Source organism: Pollachius pollachius (assembly GCF_949987615.1).
Source record: "Pollachius pollachius genome assembly, chromosome: 7".
NCBI classification, from domain to species: domain Eukaryota; kingdom Metazoa; phylum Chordata; class Actinopteri; order Gadiformes; family Gadidae; genus Pollachius; species Pollachius pollachius.
Window position 1 is genome coordinate 15,869,362 of NC_136940.1, and position 14,983 is coordinate 15,884,344.

At 47.6% G+C, this 14,983-nt stretch overlaps 1 protein-coding gene across 1 annotated transcript; it reads right to left on the reverse strand.

The window, feature by feature from the left end:
* Positions 1-10,568: 10,568 nt before the first annotated feature.
* On the reverse strand, positions 10,569-14,501 carry LOC307078498 (F-box only protein 24-like; the record flags this gene model as incomplete). Its single annotated transcript, XM_079740345.1, has 10 exons — positions 10,569-10,670; positions 10,894-11,064; positions 11,315-11,446; positions 11,613-11,728; positions 12,043-12,204; positions 12,435-12,648; positions 12,935-13,185; positions 13,798-13,966; positions 14,149-14,217; positions 14,352-14,501. 10 exons carry the CDS (start codon positions 14,499-14,501, stop codon positions 10,569-10,571), a joined length of 1,536 nt encoding a protein of 511 aa, XP_079596471.1.
* Positions 14,502-14,983: the final 482 nt, after the last annotated feature.

Sequence of the window (14,983 nt, forward strand, 5' to 3'; positions counted from 1 at the left end):
TGTTAGCTACATTAGCATCTTTAGCAAACCAGCCCGAAAACAAACAACACAACTTTACATTGTTTTGCACGCACAGCAAGACCATGCAATGTATAAATTGGTGACCGGAATGAAGTAGCAATGTAACCAAGTGTGTAGGAGCATTAAAAGGACCAACGTGGCACAAATACAAATGCTCTGTGTTCTATATATATCTATGCGCACAGCGTCATGAGGCAGGTACGCAGGAAGTCCGAGTCGGGATGCTCCGAGAAAATCTATATGATGAGGTCATAATCAATGCTGCGCAACATTCATTGTTTTCGTATTAAAATGGCCAGCAACATTTTACACCAGCATAGTAGCCTAGCAGATTCAGCGATGGACAGATCACACACGAAATGCAGGTTTATTTCTAATCAGAAGATGATTTATTATTGACAGACAGGCGCTTCGTTAGACCTGGGCATTCGAGGCTATAGCCCCGGATCTTTTGGGAATAGCCCCGGATCGCTCTGCCGGCAAAAAAAATAAAAATAATAATAATAATGAGGAAAATAGCCCTTCTAAAGTTAAGTATACTTCTTTGTGGTTGCATTACCAGCAGCCATAGATGCAACATTGTACCCAGTGAAAACCGCAAAATTCTGACGTGTCCATATATGGGCAGATTTAGAATAATTCGTTGCAAAATGTTGCAAATTCAACGTCGATATTCTTTCTTCTCTATGCATAGCGCATCTCGTCGATATTGCTGTTTCGTGCTGCTAGCCTTTTAGTGAGATCAGAGTGTTGAGAAGGACAGTAATAAAATATCTTTTGTAAGATGGTTATAAGAAGAGAGACCCGCAGTGAATTCAACCCGGTCCACTTGACATCGGGTAGGTGCATGACAGTGGTACCGTAAAACTTTTCAATCACTGAACTTTCGAACAAAACTCTTTCTTAGCAAAGATGGGAATTACTATCAAATGTATTATTTAAACCAGTATGGATATTAGTAACCTAGGTCAAATAACGCCTGCTAACACACACACACACACACACACACACACACACACACACACACACACACACACACACACACACACACACACACACACACACACACACAGGCGGAGTGGTAATCGGGCGAGTCGGGAGAATTCCCTGTGGGCCGTTAACGTTTCGGGGCCGCCGGGCTGAATACTGCGGGATAACAATAATGCGTTCGGGTCATTCCTACTATTCGGTGCCATTTCAGTCTGGTAACTTTCTATCAAAAACTTTAAAATGTTCCATGATTTTATCTTGTCATCTGAAGGAGGGCATGTTAAATTATAAGAAAAATATATTGGTCCAGCTCAGGATATTATATTTTAATAATTTTGACCAAATTCTTCACACCTAACACAGGCCAAATGTCCACCCTGTTACGGGACATTCTCATTTCTATTAAAAAATGATTTGAATTCGCAGCTGTTATAAAATTTACATTTTCTTAGAGATATAATGTCCCTTATTTAACCCTGCAAATGTTTTTTAACAAAAACTCATAAACAAGCATTATCTTGAGAAAAGACATGTGTTATTTTAGGACACAATGTAATTTCAACACATTTCTTTTAGTATAAAAAGGAATTTTAATGGGATTTGGCCCATTTTTTCAGTAATTTAATTTAGTCAATTTACTCCCTTTAAGCAACCACAAAGATATACATATTTTTTGATGATTTCATTTAACTATTATCAATAAACACACAGATAACAGGGTGGACAGAAGAGTAACAGGGTGTACAGGACGTAACAGGGTGGACATCACAATATATATTTTATGAAAGAAAGGCAGTTAATTTACCTTAGAACCCCCCCCCCCCCACACACACACACACACACACGCACACACACACACACACACACACACACACACACACACACACACACACACACACACACACACACACAAACACACACACACTTCAACCATCAAATGTACTGCACACCCAAAAGAAACATCAGGAACATTTTTCAGTCTTTGACCTCACAGTTGTTTTGGCAACAGCAAACTATTTATCAGACCAGCAACCCAGGTTTTCTAGGAACTTCCACACTTCCTTCTCTAGCTGGACAGACCTCTTATTCAAAGGTTGTGGCTCTTTCATCAGGCACACAATCTGGTCATCTCTGTACCAGCTAATGTCCTCTCGTGGACCTGGCCAGAAGAACTTGTTGATCCCATTCTTATGCATGCATTTTACTCTTACATCTTCTTCAACTTCCAGGATGATTCCTGGGTAGGGTTCACCATCATATTTGACAATGCACCACTGCCCAATGTTTTCTTTCATGATGGCCTCAGGCCGTGAAGGCTCTTCAGTGCACTGCAGGCTTGCCTCTTCTCCCAGGCTCACCTCCTTTATCCCATAGCAGGCACAATCCAGTACACCTTTGTCTGCCTGACAAAGGCAAGTTATGTCCCGGTATTTAATTGTCCCTGGAGAGAAACTGATGACTTGGTGGATTTTCATTGTTCCTTTGACAGGAACAAGTGGGGGCGCTTCCATCATTTCCTGCACTTTCCTCTCAACATCTCCTTCTCCCACAAAAAAAAGTTCCACCGAAGTACCCACGCTCCTCAACTGGTGGAGCATAGCCTCTGCGTTGGGGATATCTCCTCCATGGCGGACGATTTGGTCAGCTGATCTTTTAAGGGTACCCCCGACACCATCTGGAGCTCCCTTTCCATGGCTGGCCTCAAAAAAGTTCCAGCTGATATCTTTAAAGCCTTTCTTGAAAGGCTCTTTTGAGATTAGGTAAAAGTTTCCCTTCTGTTTGTATTGTGTAGCTGGGCCGTCACTGAAGACATGAAGGCGATTAATCAGAGGGTATCTCTCCCTCACCATGTCTAACAGAGGGTCGAGGTGGGCCCAGATAGCTGGGGGATCGTGCCGCCTAGAAGGCGAGATGGAGCAGAACGTCACTGGGGACTTCTCAGCTGCAGTGTACAGCACTCCTGTATGTAGGGTTGCTTGCTGATGTGACCCTCCAAAATGGACCGATTGAATTTCTTGAGAATACTTACAGGAGTAGTTCTCACTGAAATCTACATGTAGTAGTCATTCGTTGTTCCTCAAGTTTTCTCTGAGCTGTCTGTAGGCCCCGTACTGCCACCTGATATTAAAGATGTGTCGCCTAAATCTAAACAGCCTGTCATGAAATTCACTTACAAGTTCATCCTCTGTTGTCATCACATTTTTCTTCACAGTGATTGTTGACCTTTTCTGGACTTGTAGGAGGAGTGTTCATTGACTGAAAGGTCTTCCTGGCTCTGTCATTTTTCCTCAGCTTTCTCTTTCTTTCTCGCCTTTTGTTTCTTACTGCTCTCTTCTCTCTTTCGCTTAGGTCTGACACTTTCTTTTTTCTCCCTTCATCAATGTCCTTTCTCCACCTCTCCTTCTCTTTATTGAGGTATTGCTGCCGTCTTTCATGGTCTACATCCCGACGAGCCCTGTAGCGCCGTTGCTTTTCTGCGGCAGACAACGGCGCCATTCCCTGATAATTACATGCAAACCATTTTTAAAAAATCTTATGGAATCTTATGGAAGTATGGAACAAAAAAGGCATAATAATGTATAAAAAATCCAATACAAACTGGAAACACTTATTCATCTAGCCCTCTTACATCCACCCTGTTACTATGTGTCCCCCCTGTTACTGTGTAAAACAGTAACAGGGGGGACAGTAACAGGGGGGACATTTTATGCTAAATTTAGCTATTACTACTCATGTGATGCAGAAGAAGCTAGCTAATGTTGACCACTGAGGAGGATTTTTAACATGTTTTTTAACCATATTTTCAAAATTACAAAAAAGGATCAGTTTCCACTATTTATAAGCATAACAGGGTGGACATGTTATGCTTTACCGCATCAGTCAAGCTTTCTAAAACATTGAAAAAAAGGTTGATTAAAGAGTGATACTTACTCTGCTTCTTGTAGATGATTTCTCTCCAAAAAGTAATGTTACTTGTTGAGTCATGTGACTAGAGGGATAGTCGGAGGGGGGTGTTCAGGGGGACTTGCATCAGAGTAACAGGGGGGACAGTCGATTCAGGGACACAACATATTTTAAATACTTAAAGTCTTAAAAATGTTTTAATCACAAAAAATAACATTTGGTAAGGAATATTATAACCAAAGCTATACAACAATTATGACAAATGTAGAATTTCTTTGATTTTTATTACTTATATTTGTAACTGAAGTTGAGCAAACACGATTGGGGACATGGAAGTTTAGTTGTTTGTGCTAAAGTTGGAGGAATTATTTTAAATGCAATTAACGGTAGAGGGGGATTAACTATATAAGATGAGCTTTTAAAAATAAGTATTGGCCAATTTTTACAAAAAATATACCATATTAGGCTATGGGGACTCAAATGGCACCGAATACTAGGAATGACCCGTTTATAAAAGTTCCTTGCAGCGCCGTCCGGTAACCTGAGCTATGCAACTACAACCTCTCACTCACTCTACACACACGCAACACATACAATCTGTCAACGTCGCAACCAATTCGATTTTGTCTAGAAGGGAGTAACTGAGCGCCCCCTCCTGAAGTGGTACAGCCCAGGTCGGCCTTGAACTGCGATTGGTCAGAAAGAGTAACAGCTATTGAAAACATTGTACTCTCGTGCAGGCTGGAATAGAGTGGCACACACACACACGCACACGCACACACACACAGTTTTTAGCATGTTCCACGCTTAAAGCACCCAGGCTACTAGTATGCGGCGTGCTGGGGCTCTAATGTTCCCCCCTGCGGTGTATTCCTTGTCCGCAACCCCTGCCATCCAGTTGTCATATGATTCATGCAGACTGGCTTTGAACGGCTGATTCCATGGATTTACTTTGCTTGTGTTTTCCCGCCGATGTGGGGAAAGCATATGGTTATGCTTTTTTATATGTAATTGTCAACAATATGTTCAAATGTAAAAAAATCCATGTTAAAAATTATATATAAATGTTATATCTGAATCTAAATGTTATATCTAAATTTAAATGTTAAATCTAAATCTTAAATTCATATCTAAATGTTAAATGTTAAATCTAAATGTTAAATCTAAATGTTAAATCTAAATGTAATTGTTATATACAAATCTTAATGTTAAATGTTAAATCTATATCTAAATATTAAATGCTAAATCTAAATGTTAAATCTAAATCTAAATGTTATATATAAATCTAAATGTTAAATGTTAAATCTAAATGGGTCGCCAAGTGTAAAGCTAAATGTTTAGAAAATATTCAAATCCCCAAGGAAACCACGCCTCCGCAGTGGCTTCAAATCGTGCGGCAACAATCGCACGGCCCCGCCCCCCTCCCCCGGACTTTGGTGAAAGGCATGGCCTTTCACCAAAAGGCCCAGCCCCAAGAACGACTTTACCTGCTTCTTTGTGCGGGGTTGGGGCCAGTCCCGGATGGTAGCTACCTTGTTGTCCTGTGGCGGCACGGTTCCCCTCCCGACCTGGTACCCCAGGTACGCCGTCTCCTCCACTCGAGACGACATTTGGCCGGGTTGGCGGTGAGGCCCGCCTTCCGCAGCTCCCCCAGCACGGCCCTTAGCTGGCGGACATGGACGTCCCAGCTGGGGCTGTAGACGATGATATCGTCGATATAGGCCGCCGCATAGGCCTGGTGGGGCCTCAGGAGCTGGTCTATCATGCGTTGGAAGGTGGCCGGGGCGCCATGTACTCTGAAGGGGAGGACGGTGTATTGATATAACCCTCCGGGGGTTGAGAACGCGGTTTTCTCTTGGGCCGACCGGGTCAGCGGTACCTGCCAGTACCCCTTGGTCAGGTCTAGGGTCGTGAGGTACCGCGCCGGTCCCAGGCGCTCTATGAGTTCGTCGACGCTGGGCATGGGGTAGGCGTCGAACTCGGACACCTCGTTTAGCCTCCTGAAGTCATTGCAGAAGCGGTAGGACCCGTCGGCTTTGGGCATGAGGACTACCGGGCTGCACCAGGCGCTGCGTGACTCCTCGATAACCCCGAGTTGTAGCATCCGGCGTACCTCGGCCTGTATGACCTCCCTCCGGGCCTCCGGGATCCTGTAGGGGTGGACCCTCACCTTCACTCCCGGCGCCGTCCGGATGTCGTGGCGGGCGATCGTGGTCCTCCCTGGTAGCTCGGAGAATACGTCCCGGTGTTGCATGACGACCTCATCGAGGTCGTGCTTCTGGGACGGGCTGAGGTCCTCCCCCACCGGGACCTCCGGGATCTCTTGCCGGGCCATCAGCGCCAGGGGAGCGGGGTCAGAGGGTTTCTCCTTCCCCCCTCTCCACTGCTTCAGGATGTTGACGTGGTAGATTTGGGTCGGCTTTCACCTCCCTGGTTGCCTGACCCGGTAGTTCACTTCTCCCACGCGTTCAGCCACCTAGGGGCCCTGCCACTTCGCCAGGAACCTGCACTCTGCCGTGGGTACCAGGACCAGGACCAGGTCTCCAGGCTGGAAGGTTCGTAGCTGGGCTCCTCGGTTGTAGACCCTCGCCTGGGCCTGCTGGGTTCGTTGGAGGTGTCCACGAACGATGGGCCACACCCGGGCCATGCGGTCTCTCACCTGCTCCACATGGTCCACGGTGGTGCGGTGGGGGGACGGCTGGCTCTCCCAAGCCTCCTTCGCTATGTCCAGGATGCCGCGGAGCCTTCGACCGTACAGCAGCTCAAAGGGGGAGAATCCGGTGGACGCCTGGGGGACCTCCCTTACTGCAAACAACACATGAGGTAACAGCTGGTCCCAGTTCTTACCGTCCAGTTGCATTGCTTTCTTGAGCATTTGCTTCAGGGTCTTATTGAAGCGCTCGACCAGGCCATCCATCTGGGGGTGGTAGATTGAGGTCCGGAGCTGCTTCACCTGCAGGAGCCTGAGTACTTCCCTCATCACCCGTGACATGAAACAGGAACCCTGATCTGTGAGCACCTCCTTCGCTATCCCTACCCGACTAAATAGGAGCACCAACTCACGGGCCACCGCCTTCGCGGTGGCGGCGCGCAGGGGCAGAGCCTCGGGGTACCGAGTGGCGTAGTCCACCAACACCAAGATATAACGGTGTCCCCCGCTGGTCTTGGGAAGAGGCCCCACGATGTCCAGAGCTATCCGGTCGAAGGGGGTGTCTATAATCGGCATGGGGATAAGGGGGTTTCGGGCTGTGGACCGAGGCGCTACCCTCTGGCACTCGGGGCACCCCTGACAGTGACGCTCCACGTCTCTCTTTACGCCCGGCCAATAAAACCTCGCGAGGACCCATTCCCGGGTCTTGTCCATGCCCAGGTGGGCCCCCAGGAGGTGGGTGTGGGCCATGAAGAGCACCTTGCTGACGTAAGCGCGGGGCACCACTAACTGCTCCCTCACTCCCCCCTCTCCTGCCGCTACTCTGTATAGCAGCCCCCCCCTTGTGCTGAAGTGTGGTTGTGGTAGGTGACTCACCGAGTCTCGGGCCTGTCCATCGTGGACCAAGACGTGGCTCCATGCATGCTTTAGAGCCTCGTCTTGGAGCTGGGCGGTGGCGAACTGGCCGGGTCGGGCCGAGCCTTCCCCCCTTCCCGGTAGGAAGTCCGAGAACTCGGTGAGGGGGGAACTCTCAGGCTCCTCTGGGGAATCCGGGCGCTCGGGTGCCAAGGGTTTCCGGGTTGTCGGGGGAAGGGTTCGGCGACCCGGACCTGATGGGTCCTCCCGCCGTGCGGATCGGGGACCCCGGTGGAGAGGGCCCATTCCCCTCGGAGTCCTGGTCTTCCGCCGTTCGCCCCCCGGGGGACGACGGAAGCCTGGTGGCCCCGTAGGCCTGTCGAGCTCCCTTCACCCCTCTGCTGGGGGGTTCTCTCCGGCTCCGGAGTTCACGTGCCGGGTCCCATAGCCGGTGGAAGATCGGGCAGTCCCTCCCGATTAGCAGCGGCACCGGGAGGTGGGGTATGATCCCTGCCCGCGTCGTGAATACCCCGTGCGGGGTCCGGACGACGACGTGGCAGGTTTTGTACGTCCGGGTATCCCCGTGTACGCAGGCCACCTCCATGGGTACCCCTTCCTTCCCGCCCGCCAAGTCGGGGCGGAGGAGAGTGACCACGCTGCCGGTATCAAAGAGGGCCTGCGTGTCCCGGTTCATAACCCGCGCCGGTATAGTCGGGCTTCCTGATATCCCCTGCGCCCAACAGGTCGCTAGCATGCAGGGTCAGCCCGCCCCCAGGTCCGCGTAGGCCGACGGCATCGACACGTCTCGGTTTCCAGGGCAGTCGCGAGGTGGCCGGGCTGGCCGCGCTCAAAGCAGCGCCTCCTCTCGCGACTCTCCTGCATCCCGTTCGGCGGGTCGGGGGGGTTTCCCGGGGCCCTGCTCACGTGTCCCCGTGGGTCCCGGCGGGTCTCGGCACGTCGTGGGGTGGTCCCGGTTCTGACGCTCAGGTGCTGGGCCACCTGCCAGTTCTCCATTTGCCGGACCAGGTCGTCGACTGTGTCGGGGTGGTGGTGGGCCAGCACCTGTCGGGCGTCCGGCGAGAGCCGACGAAGCGTATTGTCTATAATCACGTGGTCGATAGGGCTGGGCCCTACTCCCGTCGCCAGCCACCGCTTCACCAGCCGAATGTGCTGGGTGATCTGCATCCGTACGGCGCCCCGGACGTCGAACCGCCAGTCGTGGATGCGTTGCGCGCGGGCCGCGAGGTTGTGGCCGTAGTATGCCGGGATCGCCTGTTTGAGGGCCGGGTACTGTCGGGTGGTCTCCGCCGGTAGGTCCTGGCTCGCCTGCTGGGCGGGCCCGGTGAGGAACGGGGCCACAATATGGGCCCACTGCTCCTCTGGCCAGCTTTCCCTCTGGGCGGTCCGCTCGAAGACCTCGAGGTACGCCTCCACATTGTCGTCGGGCCCAAGCTTGGTGAGCCGGCTGGTCGGGGCGGCGCGGACGGCGTGCTGAGTGAGCCGTAGTAAGGCCTCGCGGAGCAGGGCCAGACTCTCCGAGGTCTCCCGCTGCTGTTGCTGGGCGGACGTCGCCGCGGTCCCATCCAGGTTCTGCATGCCGGCAAGGGGGGGGTTGTAGAGGGGTCCGTCAGACTGCCTGCATTCTCCACCATATGTGGAAGCCCGTCTCCCCAAATGTCAGGTTCCCGGTATGAAACACACGGTAAGCAAGGGTTAAGCCGCAGTCGCAGTTTATTCAACAAGAATCAATAAAGTCTGTATCCTCGTTCTAGGGTCTCCGTGAGCCTCTAGTCCGCTGGCGTGGTGCGTAATCCCTCCGTGTCACTCCGTTTCCTTCTCCCGTTCTAGTGCTCCTTTTAAGATGGCTCCTGGTCCTTTCCCTCCCTCCGGCAAGGTGTCCCCTATCACGCTGATTGGGGGGAGAGACGTGGTGCTCTCTGTCGCTGGCTGGGGGGTGGCGATGGTATACCCCGTCTACTACGGATCCTCGGACCCGCCCGGTCCGAGGTACAGCGGGCGGGATGCCACAATACCTAGTGCTCGTTTTACAGCTAACGCCATTTCTAGCTACTGGGGGACCATAGGCAGGCTAGGGGAACTCATATTCATGTTAGAAAACCTCATAAAGTGCAATGTTCATGCCATGGGACCTTTAATCTTTTTATGATTGTGAAATCACATCCAAATTCAAACATCTTTCTACAATATTATCTGTTATCTACGCAACTATCCTCTTCTATTTTCCATGAAAGATATATTTTGATATTGACAAAACTATGTTTACATTTTTCCTAAGATAACTTCGTACACGCTCTATTTTTTGTCAAACCTGATAAAAATAAGAAAAAGTAACCTTGTTCAAATCCAATTGTTATTCATTTTGTGGCAGAATGTTCATGCTTCTGAACTTCCTTAAGGTTGTAAAAGATCCCAACCATGTGAAACTTCTATTCCGGATGACAATGTATTCACTGACACATCTTGAGACGTTGAGATGCTTTTTGTTTTTTATTATTTTTATTATAATTTCTTTTGTCTGTTGACTACCAAAAGCGTGATGGAGGGATGGATGGGGTGTATTTTATCATGTGAATGCTGGCTGCAAAGGAACAAGGAAAAATAACTATATTATATTATATTATATTATAATCCTGCTATTAAAACAGTAAAACAAAGTAGCTTATGATTTTGTTCCCTACTGTTGATGATGAACAAATGTAAATGCAATGTGTGAAAAATAACATTCAGGCTGGGAACAATAAAAAAACTGATGCACAAAAAATTATTGTTCACCATGTTGGATACTTGGGCCCCTAACTCACATATTAATTGTGTTTACATTACATGTTGGTACATTATCCTACTCCACTATTCTCTGTTTATTTTTCACTTTCTTTCACAATGAAAAAGTGTGTTTCCAACACTAACAAATGCCTCCCGTTCTCTGATGACTTTAAGAGAAAGAGAGATACAGAGACGGACATGATGATGCCACAAAGTGTATTTTTATGTAGGCCGATGACAAAAACAATTCCTGTGCACACAGGTATGAAAGCCAAAGTCATTTCTAGGTGGCATTAAATCAAATTAGATGTCTGCAGCCGTAGTCGATGTCAGTGTTGGCATGGGATGGTAGCGCTGTGAAGGGTCAGTTGTGGCCGTCATCGAACAATGCCTCGTCAATATCATGGCTGCTCATGATATACAGGCAGTTTTTGACGGCACAGATTGAGCGGGAGGCCCGGGGTACCTGAGAGAGAGAGAGAGAGAGAGAGAGAGAAAGAGATAATTTTGTCTGTATATACATTTAGAGAGTGTGTGTGTGTGTGTGTGGCGGTAAAAGTTGGAGATGGCCATCATGATGGCAAGTGAAGACACACTTAATGTTTTTGAGTTGCCGCAAATTTGCAGTCTTATAGACAGTCGGTAAAAAGGAAAACAGCAGAGAATGTATAGGAAACACATGTTCCCACCAGGACGTTGAGCTTGACTAACACATTGCTGCCTTTGGGGTGGCCGGGAAGGCGGCCTGCGGCACCAAAACCACAGCCATGGAGCTCCTTGGCCCCAGACTCATCTTGTAGCAGGACCAGAGTGTGGTTGGGCCCGCACCACACATCCACAGGCCTCATGGACACTGTCACCTAGAGGGGAGGAGGCCACCATGAGCTCAAACAGTGAAGTTGAGAATAATTTGAGAGAACTAGATGCAGGATTGAGTATGCAAGACTAGACTTTATCTACCAAAATTGATATTACATTTAGATTATTTCAGTCAATGTCACCATCCCGATTGACCTGGCTTTAATACTCTTTGAAAAAAAGACAAAATTAATAGTTACAATGCATTACAAAAATTCATTCTTATTATTTCACACACACATAAAAACAGACCTGAGTGAGTTGTCTGCGGTCAACTCTGTCCCCAGTACCTAACTGGCCAAAGCTGTTATCTCCCTGCGTGAATATGCCCCCCCTTTCATCCACCAGGCAGATATGGCTGGGGCCCAGCGAACACTTCACCACCTGCCAAGGTTGTACGGAATAATTGACAATAATGGAATTCTGAATGTCAAATGTCAAAATACACAATTACACATTCCTAAAAGCTGGATATAGAATGGATAACTATTTTTTCACAGACACTTTTGAACCTGCATGATTTATTATGGTGAAGTGGTTGACACTTTACCTTGGTAGGAAGTGGCAGATGCACAGGCGGTTGCAAGGCAGGGCAGACCTGCTGGTCGCCAAACATCTTCTTGTAGAGAGCGGGGGAATAGACCTCCAGACACACTGTCCCGTCCCCTTCAGAGAGAACAGAGGGAGACGACAGTGAGCACACCCCCTACCAACGGGAAACGCCATCCTAAACATGAAATGAGATAGATTCAAGGACATATGTGTGGAGATATCTTTAGGAGAGAGAGATTGGAGCGTGTGCGGTCCCTGACACTCAATGAAAAGACAGATGGGTTCGGGCCAGGTGTTGTCAAACAGTACTCACATGATGATGATCCCAAAGATCCGGATATGTCTTTATTTAATTGAGAAGTAGTCGAAAACTAACCTAGCAGCACTGGCAATAATACATTAGTCTTCCAGTGTGAGCTGTTGCCTACCACTCAGGTAGAGGGCGCTGTTCTGGCTGCTTTGGACCTGCCGGATGGACAGCGGACCCTGAGGGACACTCATGATCTTGCGTGTCATGTGCACAGAGAAGTTGTGCCACCTCAGCAGCATGTTGGCCTCGTTGAGTGAGAGCCCATACACCGCCCCTGTGCCTGAGAGACGGAGGGACAGAGCATGGCGAAGGTTTGGACCGTGTCCCTTTCCATTGGAAATTAAATGGAAAGGGATACAGAAAACATAATTCTACATACATATACAGTTGACCTAAAACATGTTTTTATAGAATATACCTGTTCGGTGTGGCTTGGTAGAGCATTACGTATGGGCCTCTGCAATATTGTTAGTCTTTACATACCAGGGTCAATACAATATCTCTCCTGACCAGAAAGGAGCAGCAGCTGCCGGTGAATCTTAGTCCCAGTGAGGCAGATCTGCGCGAAGGCCAGTGAAGGGTGAAAGGTCATCCGGAACACGGGTGCACCGGTGCCCAGGCCGTAGAAGGTCACTCTGCTGGTTCCCTGGGAGACATCCTGGGGGTTGGCCAAGACGTAAACGTGATCACGGTGGCGGGCATCGTTGCGAGGATCAACGGCAAACTGTTTGGCCGAAGAATAGAACCAAAATAGGGATTAGGGTGAAGGAGTTGGCCAATCTGTTCCTATTGTACTGTGGTCATCTGATACAGTAAGTAACTAAGCATGTAAACAACTTATGCCTGCAGGTCAACATTTTACACTATCCTAAAGTTTTGCATTTGCTCCATAATAAACACATTTTGTGTTGGTAACTGCCGTTTATTTCTCCAAAACAACTCGGACTTAAACATCTCAAACCAAACATCCAATTGGAAGCAAGTCCCAATAGTTACTGTATACTCCCTACATCCTTGACGTTGTGGCAGAGGACGTTGGGCTGGGACAGCAGCCCTTCAGCACCATCATGCCTCAGCAGGTGGAGTGTGCCCTGGTAGTCCCAGAGCAGCACGCTGCCCCAAGCAGGCACCACCCGCCGGTACCCATGGGCCTCGGGAAGTTCCATGGCCCTGGAGGTGGGGGGCTGGGAGCGGCGGGACCTGGTGCCTGGGGAGCCGCGCTGGGCCGGGCCCAGTCGCTGAGTGTGCAGTGCCTGGGTGTCTGTCAGGAAAGACTGGAAGGTTAGTATATAGCTGTAGATAGACTAACTACTAGGATATAAAATATAGATTGAGAAAGAGTGTATATAGGCTAACTAATATGATCTACTTAGTAATTATCTAGTTACTAGATAGAGAAAAAGTGTAATTAGTGGTATATCTTACTAACTAGAAAGGGAAAGAGTGTAATTAGTGGTATATCTTACTAACTATATGGAAAAAGAGTGTAATAAGTGGTATATATTACTAACTATATGGAAAAAGAGTGTAAATAGCGGAATATCTTACTAACTAGATAGAGAGTGTAGATAGATAACTACTTGGATTAACTAATAACCCGAAAGAGAACGAGGTACAAGGGAGAAGTGACTAGAACTTATACTACTAGCTAGACAAAAATGGGCACAGTTTTCCACACAGAATCTCTCTACTGATTGTGTTAATTTACAAAAGGACAACATTGATGTTTTATGTATTGATAGTTCACAAGGTTATTTTAGTTCCAGTGATCTATATTTAGGTTGTTTATACTGGTGATATTCCATCAAAGCATTACATTTTTTGTTATTGTTATCCTGACCGCTGTGCCGCTCACATTGTATCCCTAACGTACGTTTGAGAATGGCCAACCGCTGCCAGTCGCTGGGCTCTGATGGGCCTGGCATGCGGCTGCAGAAGCTCTTCCAGACCCAGGGGCCACTGTTCTGCTGGTGGTATCTGGCGCAGGTCGCTCCAAAGGACATGACATCACATGGCGAGAGATGTCCCAGAATGACCTCCATCTATGTCGTGGATAAATATATACATGGGATTAATTTATTCTGAACTGGCCAACAGACAAAATTCTTGAATGTTTTCATTTTTGTCCTATAAATAATGTAGGCATCTTACATTGGACTATAAGCAGCTCATTCATCCAAAAGGTTCTCTAAAGGTTGAAAGCAGGGAAAGGGGAGTTTCTTACAATCTCAGGTGGTAAATCTTGAATACAGGCCCCGGGCCTCTCAGCTGTGACATCTTCTGTCCTCTCGTGCTGGGAACATCATGGGACATGGGCAAATGTTAGAAAGCAAAGACAATATATATTGACCACACATCAGCAAAAACACAATACAATGTTAGGAATAGCAGTAAAACTTTAGATACATTTGTTAAATGGGACCTTACTTGGAAGGAGCTGGATGGTGTTTCAGGGGAGGGGCAGCGAGTCCTCCTCCCTCTACTTCCCTCCACTCTCCTCAGTCTGGAGGAGGGCGGTGCTCCCTCCAGAGAGGGTAAGCGCACCCTCTTCTTTACCGGGGGTGCAGTTCCCAGCATTGTATAGTATTTTAACAAGCAAAGGTTTGTAAATGATTTCTGAGCATTCGCCGTGTTATGATGTGGGTTAAGAATTCTAGAATTTCTGCGGTGATTGGGTTATTGTGACTTCATAATGTATAAAGTGTGTGTGTGTGTTTGTTCAGCATTGGATTGGTTATGATAAAAAAAAAGTACAATGTCCCCAATAAATACTTAATAAGAATTGTATTCTCAGGCTTCAGTGAGGTAATACAAGTAGTCAACAACGTATGACATTCATTATCAATATTATGGAATATTTGTTTTTATTTATTTTTATCTTTCAAATGTATGGATTTTTTTATAGTGTCCTGATATTGACATACTTTAATAAAATGTGTGTTTGTTGCAAATTCGTGAAAAAAAATAAAGGAGACTTCAACTTCAATTCAACTATTTATTACAAAACCCACATTTAAATATATAACAATATTACAGAACAAAGTACACACCATGAGTAT